Source organism: Fistularia commersonii, chromosome 14, assembly GCF_037954325.1.
Source record: "Fistularia commersonii isolate RoL2024-O1a breed Wild chromosome 14, RoL_Fcom_v1.0, whole genome shotgun sequence".
Taxonomy (NCBI): domain Eukaryota; kingdom Metazoa; phylum Chordata; class Actinopteri; order Syngnathiformes; family Fistulariidae; genus Fistularia; species Fistularia commersonii.
The window spans coordinates 8,773,480-8,785,953 of NC_141297.1; the positions used below are offsets into that span (position 1 = coordinate 8,773,480).

General features: G+C 43.5%; 1 protein-coding gene across 2 annotated transcripts in view; it reads left to right on the forward strand.

Moving 5' to 3' along the window:
* LOC147227193 (monocarboxylate transporter 1-like) overlaps window positions 1-12,291 on the forward strand; it is a 41,036-nt gene extending 28,745 nt beyond the window's left edge. For both annotated transcript variants that reach the window (XM_086159459.1, XM_086159458.1), the window contains 3 exons: window positions 6,291-6,434; window positions 7,085-7,882; window positions 8,520-12,291. In XM_086159459.1, the coding sequence (XP_086015585.1) occupies window positions 6,291-6,434; window positions 7,085-7,882; window positions 8,520-8,785 (1,208 nt within the window). In that variant the 3' untranslated portion in view covers window positions 8,786-12,291. The remainder of the gene's footprint in view (window positions 1-6,290; window positions 6,435-7,084; window positions 7,883-8,519) is intronic.
* Window positions 12,292-12,474: the final 183 nt, after the last annotated feature.

A 12,474-nucleotide genomic window follows, 5' to 3' on the forward strand; every position in this document is an offset into this window, starting at 1 on the left:
CGGAGTAATGACACTTTTTTTAAATTCTTCAGAGACTCCACATTGCCTCCCAGAGCTTAGAGGCCCAATTTGGCTAAAAAGGGATGGGAGCTATCAGCGTACAGATGAATTACCAGGCCTGGGCCACCCCCTTCAGGGACTTCATCGTCTTTTTTAACTCCTAAATAGACATGTTTAAATGAAAATAATTTATCCTAGAATTATAGCAAATGTTTTCTTTTACTTCTTGCTTCTTTTTGATGAACTCATCTAACTCTAAACCCTGCCTCTTTCCTAGTCACAGAAAGGCTGGGCTCCAACCACCCCACCCCTATCCTGTGAGAGGGAGAAACAGTGTGAATAATTGATGGATGAATGAGTATAGACTTGTATCCAAAACCATAAAAGAGCAGGGCCAAACAATGAGCCAACAGTCCCCTGAACCGGAAACCTCCTCCGGGATCCAAATCAAATGACCTGATTGCACCAAGTGGCTGAGTAATGTTTTATCAGACTCGTTAGCCAAGAAGAAGTAGCAGCATATATCAAAGCGTTGCCTACGGACTTTATATGAAAGCGATGCCAGTTTTTGAAATGAAAAAAAAAAGGAACTTAAAATTAAAACTAATTCTAGTTGCGTAACTTTGCTGTGGGAACTGAGTTGTGTGGGAGCTCTTTGTCTTTCACACTTCAGTCTCTGAGACTTGAATTTCTGCTCTGCAGTTCAAATGACATCCCCGGCAGGAAGCGCGTATGTGGCATCCACAGCACTTTTAAAACATTTGCACATTTTTACAGCCATGTCAAAGTAACATTTGAAGTACAAATTATATTCTGTCTTGTTAAAATCATCAGTGTTTTTTGACTGAGGTGTTTTTGCCATTTGCCGGATATTGAAAAAATGTTTGAAATGTCCACAAGTCTACGGACTTTAATGGCAGGCAAACATTTTACAAAGTGAGTTTATAAATAAAAGTTGTTCCTAAGGTGTCGCAAAGGCATCTCTGTCATTTCAGGACTTTACTTGACTAAGGTCTTTTGACATGGGCACTGATGATGGTGGACTTTGTTTTCAGACTAGTTCTTGGAGTGGCGGTCCTTGAGGAAGTTGTGTTTGTGCATGTGTGCTTGGATATTGATATGATTAGGCAGTAGTTGTGCTGAGCCAATAATCAAAGGAAGTTGGTGCTGATTAGGAATTAAATATCTTTACATTTTGTCAGTTTTGTTTTAAAGAATGAGAAGAGGAAAAACTTTATTATGTAGCTCAGCAGTGCTGACACAAGAACAGCAAAGCAATATTATTTCACGATGCAGCCTTGTCTGCCAGCTGTTGCTTGGGGACATGGGAGTTTGGTAAATTTTGGCCCGATTTCAGATTGAGTGTGGACGTATGCCGGTTTTATAATAGTTATAATTTATCCTTTATTAGTCCCTCATGGGGAATTTTTTTTTCTCTGCGATTAACCCATCATGGATGAACCATGAGCATTAGGCTGCCGTCCACCATCAGATCTGTAAGGGGTTCAGTGTCTTGCTCAACAACACTTCGACACACTTGGAGGAACTAGGAATTGAACCAGAAATGTTCGATTCCAAAGACAATTGCTCTACCTCCTATGCCACGACACCCCTTTTATTGCAAACTTTAAATCTTACTTAAAAATCAGTCCACAGCAAATACTGAAACCAACAATGTGTGGCTGATCTGCCTGCGGTCAGTGGCACCATGATAAACTGCTTTATCATAAAGTGGTATGCAGCCATGGTAACATCATGGTCATGCATTCCATCCAATAATAGTGGTTTATTCAGTTTCACTCATTTATGCTTTCTGCTAGTTACGGTTTTTCACCTCTTTTTCAAGCCCCTCACGCTCTCATATCAGTAGATGCCCACATTGCCATGGTGACTATCAGAGATGTGTTGACTGTGAGGTTCTCAGTCATACAAGTCATGCTTAATTCTTGTCTTCTCCTTCTCGGGGCAACTTGACTTGTTTTTCTTTCCTTGAAGAATGGACTGTGGGTAGAATATAAGCCCCGGGGTTGGGGACCTGTCTAAATTACGGTGGTGGGGACTTACCTGGATTACCTTTTGATAAGGTGTAGCCAAAATTCTCAGAATGGGAACAAAGAAGAGAACCTGGTTTGATGCTCAGGTGATAGTTACCAGGGTCTGTTCCTGGTGGTGAATTTCTCTGGGTGGTTTGGAGGGTGCAGATAGGCCTGGACTGATCTGTTCTGGGATGGATCCCAGTACAGTGTTATATGTGGGTGAAAGGTTGGCCCCCTCCTCTGTTTAGAGACATTTTTTCTGTATGGACAAATACGGAATGTGGACATTGCTGTCTTCAAAGGAGTGACCCTTGTCCCTCAGATGTAGGTAGGTTGTGGAGTCCTGTCCTTAAGTGGTGGCTCTCCAATTTTGGGCCATCTATTTGAGCAGAGGTTGTTCTGTCCTGCCAGTCTGCATACTGACTGCATACGCCACAATTTTTAATCTTAGATTAATCGTCCTTGGAACAGAGCATTCCTGGTTGGATTCCCGACTCCTCCTATTGTGTCTAAGAGTTGTTGAGCACCAGTGAACCCCTAATTGCTCCCCTGGCGCTTCTAGATGGCTGCAAACTGCTCATGGCTCATCCATGATGGGTTAAATGTAGGCAGGAATTTCCCACAAGGGATTAATAAAGTACAATAAATTAAATAAAATTAAAAAATTGTTGTCCCCAAACAGTCATATTAAATCAGCTGTGAAATTGAATAATTGCCTTTATGCCCCTTGTCTATCCAAAGGGGGTCTTAAGAAACTCGCTGAAGGTTTTGTCGAGCTCAAGTATTCTTTCACTCTCTGGATCTGCTTGGCCTTTGGGGCAATCCAATCTCCACTAAAGGTTCTTTAGAATATGAGTCAGGTGAGCTTTCTGTTAGTTTCTCTTCATCACACATTTCCTTCACTCTGATTGGATTGCTGGTTGGGTCGGATTGAGTTTCGCTGTGCTCGGTCCATGGACAATATTCATGGCTCCTGGCAATCTGGCAGCTTCAGTGGAGACCCCAGGCTGCTTTTGTGTGTCTCAGTGTGATCAGAGCAGAAATGTTACCTACACTCTGATGCAGAAAGACACTCTGCTACTTCTGAGGCAGCATCCCATCTTCCTCTGGCTGGAGTCACTCACCAGCAGCTGCTCTCTCAGCGGTAACACTCATCTCTAAATCTGAAATCGTGATTTGAGCTGTTGAATGCACAAAGATACATGCGTGGGTGGGTTGACAGAACGAAACGAAGGGTTGTGACCTACTAGTCAGTTCTTCTAAAATTAGACAAAAGCTTGGCACAGCTGGGGCCCCACTCAGCAGACAAATTTTTGGCTGCTGTGTCAATGTAAGGCAGAGGACCGGGGGGCAAAAGGCTTATGTAATATCTCCTCCAAACTTACCCTCCTAACTGCCCTCTGTGTGTGCTATTGGGCAGTTGATTTGTTCATGAGTGCATGAGCGGATGCTGCTTTGTTCTCGTCCTCTGTGCAGCTCCACCTTTGTGTACGGCAACACCGTGAACCTGACGAACCTACATGCTCGTTCGGCCATTCCGTTTGGGGGGGGAAACATGGAAACCATTTCCATTCAGTCAAAACAAATGGATCATAAATTTATGCAGCCTTTGACCATCTATTTAAATCAGATCATTATTTAATTAAGAGCCAAGCAAAGTGACTGCAGGTGTTCTGCAAGCCAAAATTGCCCCCCCCAAAAAACATAAACAATTCCTTTGAAGTAAAACAAGATCCCCAATTAGTAAATAATTTGTTAGAAATTTACCTCATAATAATCTGAATGTTACCCAAATGTTAGTAATACATACTTGGAAATAGTTACAATAAAAAAAATCTCCACAGAATTTTTTTAAACAAATGGAAAATATGAATGCAAATTGAGAAGAGCACCTGGAAAAGAGAGAAGCAAAATCATGAAATGAAATGTAGTTTTAAATGCATATACATGTATTTAAGGAAGACATCCCTGAAAAAAATATAGACAAAACGTATAGGGGGAAAAAATCATATCAGGCGATTTAATAAATCAGTGCTGCCCCATTAATCAGCATCGTGCATCTGATGCGATTTTTCCAGGCCTGAGCAGATGTGCTGACTTGCACGGGTACTGAATGCAGTGATATTTTTATGTATGACCAAAGTGGACTGTGCGGCGCTGCGTAAAGAAGCTTCAGAGTCATGCCGTCTAACACCACATGCGCGGATGGAAACAGCCGGCCGTGGTCGTCCTGCTCGCAGTGACTGTGCACTACGGGGTTGGGACGTGACCAAGGTATTCAGGGAGTGCGTGAGGGAACGTTCGTACAGCCGATCCCCACTGCCGCCGTGGGCCGCCGCCAGCTTTCAAGGGTACAGCCATCCTGGTGGCGCTGATGGCGGCCAGCCAAGGGACAGGAGGAGAGGAGGGGGCTCATACATTTTAGCGTCTTATTTTTGTGCGGCGCTCATGAATGTGCAGTAAAGCCTCCCCTCTGTTCAGTCAGACGTCACTTTGCATTCATGTCGAGCAGGGGCAGCGTCAGCAATGTTAGCCATTCAGCCACAGCCTGGCACGATATCTCTCTCTCTCCCTGTCCTCTCTCCCTCCTTTTCTCTCCCCGTCCTCTCTCCTTCTCTCCTCAGCTGCCCTCTTTCTGCTCTCTTTACTCATCTGCTTCTCTTTTTCTCTGTCTTCTTTTTTTGTTTGTTTTCTCCCTCACTTCTGCTTTTCTTTCTCCTTCTTTGCCCTTCCTTCCATCTCTCCTCGCTCTGTCTCTTCTTTCCCCTCTCTCCATTCTACTCTGTCATATTCTTTTTTCCTCCTATTCTCTCTTCATTTTCTCCTCTCCTCTTCACCTTCTTCTCCTTTCAATCTTGTCTGTCCTCCATCTTATCTGTAGCCCTGTGCTATGTTTAGTACCTCACACCGCCTGGCACCCTCCCATGAAATATTCATAGCCCACTGCTGTTACACAAGCCATTTCCATAGCTCTGTGTTTTTTCAACTGCACTGCCACCTTCTGGTGAGCAGCAGCCAGTGCGCCAAGTTTTCAACCTTTTATTTTTTCAGTTTTACTCTCACTGTACAGTATACCCGTGTTTTTCGCGGGGGTTATGTTCCAAAAAGAACCCGTGATAGGCAAATCCGTGAAGTAGAAACCTTAATTTTTTTTTTTACAATTGTTATACGATTATAGTTGGTGTGAGAGAGAAGGATACAGAGAATAGGGTTAGATGGAGAAAGTTGACTCGCTGTGGCGACCCCTGACGGGAAAAGCCGAAAGAAGAAGAAGATTATACAATTAAATACTCTATTATACATTGCTGCTGTCGTCCTTTTGTTTTTTTTCTTCCTTCTTTATTGAACAAATGGAAGAATCATTAATTCCGTAATGCTGACCTACAGCCGCATAGCTTTTACCTTCCCTTAGCATGTCCAGAAGTTTAACTTTATCTGCGATAAATAGCATCTTCCGCTGCCTTTTGGGCCCTGACGCAGGTGCTTTTGTCGGTCTAGAGCGTTTTGTCAACATTATGGGTTTTAGAGAAACTCGAAATTGCAAGAGAATTTGCACGCACGTAATGTAAATTTGGCAAGCTGTTTTACGTACGTGTGCATATTAAACTGCAACGTTATTGACGCACAGGTAGAGAAGAAGCGGAGCGACTTTTTAGCCAATCAGAATGCAGAACACAATGCACGGTGCAAATCCGTGAAGTAGCGAAACCGTGGAAAGTAAACCGCGTTATAGCGAGGGATCACTGTACCCCAAAACAATGATGGTCCTCTGTGTGGATGTAAGGTTTTCTGTAAATTGCTCTTACTCGTCAGTTGTTTGTAAATGAAATCAGTCTTTTTCAGGAAAACATCAGTCGATGTTCAAAGGAATTATATTGAGATGAAATGCACTGATTTTGTAACTTACTTTTACAAAAAAAAAACGATTGTACCATCAGGACAAAGTTTGTCTCAATAGTAGTTGACTCTTAAAATAATAAGCATTCAAGTCCTTTTCAAAACTGACTTTGTCACCCAGTTTTAGTAATTTTGACCAGATTTAAGGTCATGTTGATGACACTTTTATTTCTTTGTCTGTATTTAAGATTCAGGATTTTTTTAATCTCTTGCAAGTTCTCTACTATCTCTATTTCCTGTCATTTTTTTTTACTTTGGGCTGTAATTTAAAGTTGGCTATCTTACAACTTAAGGAAGATACAACAACAGTTTTTTCTCTGATTTTGAAAACCCGGGGTCCTTCTGCGTCCCATCCAGGTCCCATCAGCAGCATCCTTGTCAACAAATTTGGAAGTCGGCCCATCATCCTGGTGGGCGGATGTCTGGCGGGCTCCGGTCTGGTTGCAGCCTCTTTCTGCAACACAGTGGAACAGCTCTACTTCTTCATTGGTGTCATTGGAGGTCAGAATTGTTTAATATAAACTTTGTTGTCCGCGTTTCCTTAATTTTTGATATGTTGAATTCCAGCAATGAGCACTCAAACCTATCATTGATATTGATATATAAACTGAGTCAAAGAGGTGAGACGATATGCTAAAATGACTGATGATTTTATACAGTTAAAAGCAGATGAAAAGTCAATAAAAAGTAGACCGGCCAAAGTCTGTGCCCCCTCAAGATGACCCAGGAGCAGGTTGAGTCGGGTGCTCAACCTGGTTCAACCCGACTGCTTCACCAACACCCTTTCCCTCTCCATAGGCAGAACTGAAGAGTCAAGCCTTCTCTAGGTTTTGCCCAAGATTTTACCGCTTAGATCCAGCAGAGTAGATGGTAATATGAAGTCAGTCAAACTGTGGGCCCCAGAAACAGAACAGTGTGTTGAAAATTAGCCGGTTATTGCCAAACTCTTTAGAAGTCAAAACAAAAAATAACAAATGAGGTTCAGCTTTTGAAGAAATCACTTGTAAACTATGTAAAATAATGTGAAAACCAGTTCACGAAAGGGAAGAAATGAAAAAAAAATGTCAGTTTGCGGTAAATATTTTCATTCCCATTTGATTCTGAACCCTTCTGTTTTCATTCCTCCTCATCTCTTCCTGGAACTCCCCCAGGTTTGGGTCTGGCCTTCAACTTGAACCCCGCCCTCACCATGATCGGCAAATACTTCTACAAGCGCCGACCCATTGCCAACGGCATCGCCATGGCAGGCAGCCCGGTCTTCCTCTCCACGCTGGCCCCGCTCAACTCCTGGCTGTATGACCAGTTCGGCTGGAGGGGCAGCTTCCTCATCCTGGGGGGCCTCCTGCTGAACTGCTGCGTGGCGGGCTCCCTGATGCGTCCCATCGGGCCCAAGCCCCAGCCGATCAAAGCGGACTCCGAGGCTGGCGACGGCAAGGCTGTAGAGAAGAAGACGGTGCTGCAGACCATCAACTCCTTCATTGACCTGACACTCTTCAAGCACCGCGGCTTCCTCCTCTACCTGCTCGGCAACGTCGTCATGTTCTTCGGCCTCTTTGCGCCGCTCGTCTTCCTTTCCAACTATGCCAAAAGCAAGGACATCAGCAAGGAAAAGGCGGCGTTCCTGTTGTCCGTGCTTGCGTTCGTCGACATGTTCGCCCGGCCCTCCATGGGTCTGCTCGCCAACACCAAGTGGGTCCGGCCGAGAGTGCAGTACTTCTTTGCCACCGCTGTCCTCTACAATGGCGTGTGTCACGTGCTGGCGCCGCTGTCGGTGGACTACACCGGCTTCGTGATCTACGCCATCTTTTTTGGCTTCGCTTTCGGTTGGCTGAGCGCCGTGCTGTTCGAGACCCTGATGGACCTGGTGGGGGCACAAAGGTTCTCCTCCGCTGTGGGTCTGGTCACCATCGTGGAGTGCGGGCCGGTGTTGCTGGGACCTCCCCTGACAGGTACTGTATCCCGCCGCCATCACAATTAGAAGTGAACCAATCATTTAAAAAAATTAGAAAAATGGCGTGGGTTTTTTTTTTTTTTTTTTTTTAATTTGTGGAGGTGTGACCAAATCACCTCATGTAGCAGGTCGCTGAGTCTGCTTTCACCAGCAGCTGGTGCCGTCACACCAATAACACAGTCACAATCACTTCCGGTGCTTGACTCAAATTTCACTCACAATATCCACCTGCAGTTTGTCCTCTTATGTATTTTGAGGCTTCCCTTAGAACAAATATTGATCGGATTAGTCCAGGAAACACCATCACAGGGTGAACACAAGTAAAACAATGCCAAAAGAACCATTGCTTTAGTCAACGATTTTCTGTTTGACAAACAAAAAAATCATTTATAAATGATGCAGTTACCTATTCAATGGTAGTAGAATCAGAAAAATAAAATTGGCGTAGCAGCATCAAACTGTGAACATCAATGAATAACGCCATAGTGCCATAGCAGTAGCGAGTTTGATAGATGAGAAAGAACACATGAGTAAAGCTAGAAATTAAACCTGGCTGGTAGTTGTCCTGTGTGGTATTTGTCTTGTTTTTTTAAAAGAGACCCAAACTTAAAAGTTTGTTTCTGCTCCCCCTGCAGGCAGCTTTTATAACTACTACCACCACTACGACTACACCTACATCTCCTCGGGCATCATCCTCATGGTGGCGAGCCTCTTCCTCTTCGTTGGGATGGGCATCAACTACCGGCTGGTGGCGCGCGAGAAGAAGCTGGAGGAGCAGCGGGAGCGGGAGGCGCCCAAGGAGGAGCAAACTGCCATGCTGGCTCCTCCGTCGCCGGCCAAGACGAACGACGTGCCGCTCACAGTGGAGGACGTGGCCAGGATGGACGAAGACACAGTGTAGGCCCCGGGGACACACACTCGACGGAAACACACAGGAAGCCGCAGTACAGCAACACAAACACTTGGTAGATTTACCACGTCTGTTTTTGGTCATTTGTCGGATTTAATTTTCTTTTACCGTGCCTTTCGGGGAACTGGAGTCGTCCGGGGGCGCACGCCCACGCACATAGACACTTGATAGACTAATAACAGATGGAGCAACTGTCACATCACTACCCTGTAAAACACACTGAGGTCTTTACGCTCAGGGTCTTCAGCAGCCATGACAGTTCAGAACCGCACGCACACACACACATACACACACCGGCCTCGACTCACGCTTCAATTGGACTATGTTTAAAGACACTGCGTGTGTGTTTTTTTGTTTTTGTTGGTTGTTTTTTTTTTTCTTTTTTCCTCTCATGCACGCACACATGCACACACACACACACACATGTGCTCCTGTCAATGCTTCACTCTTCAAGGGCTGGACTCACACTTTAGGTTCATATTAGCACAGCTTGTCAACCCTTTTTTCTCCACTTTTATGCAGAAGAAAATGAAAAAATACATGGAGATATAGATTTGTGCAGCGGGGACCACACGCACTCGCCTGCGCAGGTTTTTTTCTGACAGTAAGGATCAGTGGAAACACATAAAGATTCTTACTAGCAGGTTCTTTGAGGGACAAAAAAAATATATATAGAAGAAATGGAATGAATAATTCCATGTTTTTGCAATAATTGATATGATAGATGATGACTGAAATGAAAAGATGTAGTTTAAAGGTCAACAAACTTTTTTAACATTTCCTTCTAGTTCACTGAGGAAAAAATCTGCTTCTCCTCTGACCTGTTGTAGCTTGACACGTTTTGAATGCAGTCTGTCAAACTGATAAAAGGGAGATTAACTAACGGGATTTTCTGTTCGATTTTCATCATATCAAAGGTTTACACTTGTACGCCGATACACATTTTCAGACATTCAGCAGCACAAAATCGGTTCAGTTTATCTTCAGTGATGGTCACCTCTATCAGCTGGTGGCAAATAATCCAGACCTGATTGAAAGGGATCTGGACTCTGTTCAGAAAATCATTGTTTTGGTTCTGGTTAATGTCCAGATTGCAGCGGCTCGGTCTCCGGCTGCCGCCCGCTGCCTTTTCATCCCTTTACTGCACTTTTTCTCATCTTGACTGGCCATAGCAGGCAGATTATTGTGTCTCAGCATCCCCAGACGGGGATAAGGATCACAGATGTCCTCAGGACATTCTGTGACCTCTGACCCCTGAAAGCAGGGGTCATAAAAGCGGACGGAATCATAGGAAGATCGTCCGCTCCATTCCATAACTAACAGTGACGGTCCTGTCGTTATTACCTGATAGCCACAGATCTATTAAGCAAACAGGGATTGGTTGTGCACTTCCTGTCGGCCATGATGGTCATGATGCCTTCACTGGCTGTGGGAAATTTCATATTACCTCACTGTTCCTTCTTGCTTTGTATTCTTATCTATGGAAAGAGGCCGAACAGAATTGATATATTTGGATTTTTTTTTTTTTTTTTAATCTATGTGTTAGCGAATATTGAAAAAAGCCGGTGTGTGAAGGCACTGAGCGCCGTTCAGATGAAGAAGGACGAAGGTCACGATGTTGATGATTTGTTTGTACTTAAGTGACACAAATGTTTTCGGCCTCCTGTTCATCGATGGACACACTTGACCATATTGTTGGATCCGCTGCCTCGGAGACCGGATGAGGCAGCGCTACGTGTTGCCCCATCGGTTAGCAGAACACGAGAGTGAGCGGCAACACTGCCAGACTGACAATGGAGTGCTCGGTGAAGGGTTTTAGACCCAAAGCCTGGTTCTGGTCCAGTCGTGCCCTGGTTTACCAGCCGAGTTCGGTTGACGGAGAGTCACCGTAAACTGACAATCTGATTTTTAATCATCTTAACAATGATTTGTCCTCTGTATTTACCCAAATTCCTCCCTGCCATTGTTTTAATCTCTTAAATTCACATCCACATTCTCATAAGAAGCCAATGGAAATGACTAGCCACCATAATTTCCATGTGCAAATATCATGTGAGTGTGTGTGTGTGTGTGCGTGTGCGTGTGAATGCTGAGTTGACCCATCTTTCATTTTTTTTTATTTTTAAGGTCGGGGGTGAAAGTCAATGATTGGAGGGGAGAAGGTCGCGCGACCTCACTGAACAAACAGGACAGCAAAGCAAACCAGTCTCTGATCTGACTTTTTATCTCTCATGTTACAAATAAATTAAAGATCATTGCATATATTATTTTTCAGTTCTTCGTTGTTTTTTCCCCTCAATTATTTTTTTATTTTATGCATCTTTGAAAATATATATTTTTTTAAGATTCTTCCTGCTGCCCCAGCTCAGAGAATTCAGACGTCCTCTGACATTCAGTCCAAGAAAATGATAAACCCATAATTCAGTTGTGTAAATGACAATGTGAAAGCCACCTTTTTCGCCCCCAGGCATCATCCCTAGGTGTGTGTGTGTGTGTGTGTGTGTGTGTGTGTGGGTGTGGGTGTGGGTGTGGGTGTGGGTGTGTGTTTGTGTGAGAAAACACTTAGTGAACAGGTGAGAAGGCACCTGAATTAAAAGACAAATGAATGCAGATTTGAATAATAAACCAGCAGGTTTTTAACTCTTTATCCTTTTGTGTTTCCTGCTTTTGACGTTTTATGTCCTGATCAATTCTTGTAGTGGTAAATTAATAAGTCCAAAGATTTGTTTTTTTTGGGATCAATGATCGGTGGGTTTCGACCACAAGCCAGTGATTTTTACCAGTGTTTTGTTCCTCTGTTGGAGGAAGTGGGGCAGCGTACAAAGAGTTGCCCCATAGACTAAAGGAGTTTTTTTTTTTTTTTTTCTTTTATGTCAAGCCAAGAATAAAAAAAAAAAAAAAACAATCCTTGAAATTAACTGAACATTCCATTAAAATTTGTGAGAAAAAGGAAAGCAGTAATTTTCCCGAAAAATAGTCGCCAAAAAGGTTTATAAATGATAAAAATAGCTGGAAGAGGAAACCGATGAGAGACGGGTTTTATTAATTTTCTCCATCAAACGGTTTCCTCTTGCTCCCCTGAAACCACCCATCAGAGCCTCAAGATGAAGGTTTTACAAGCATGGCACAGAAGAAAAACCCAGTTTCAGAGAAGCTGACCAGCTCATTTCAGGGTTCCGGGACAAAAAATTGATTTATATCCGCTTGCAAGCTGCTAGTCTTCGAGTGAAAAACAACAAAAAAAAAAAAAAAAAAAGAAATGCAACACTTTAAAGGACTGCAGATGGAGCTATCAGTTGAACTGAATGTCTGAGTGAGTTCTGAACGCAGAACCGCAGCACCTTTCTGCACAAGGCAGCAGATCCATGTTTCTGGGAGAGGAAAAAAAAAAAGTGTATTTAGTTTATTTTCAGTTTTCTGTAGTCTGTTTCCATGTTTGTATGTGTGATGTGTTTTTATGACAGATAAGAGGAAGAATAAACTGTTTCTAAAACAAATCCTGTTCTGGTGTCTTCCATAGAGATCTTGGACACGGATGCAGAGTCCATGAAACTACTGCTCTTCTGATAAGTGCTAAAGAAGTTTGATCCAAATACCAGGTGCATTTGAAATTGTTTGAAAACCAGGTGGAAGAAAACATAGTGAAATGTCATTGCATCCCTTATAGGGAAGAGAATAAC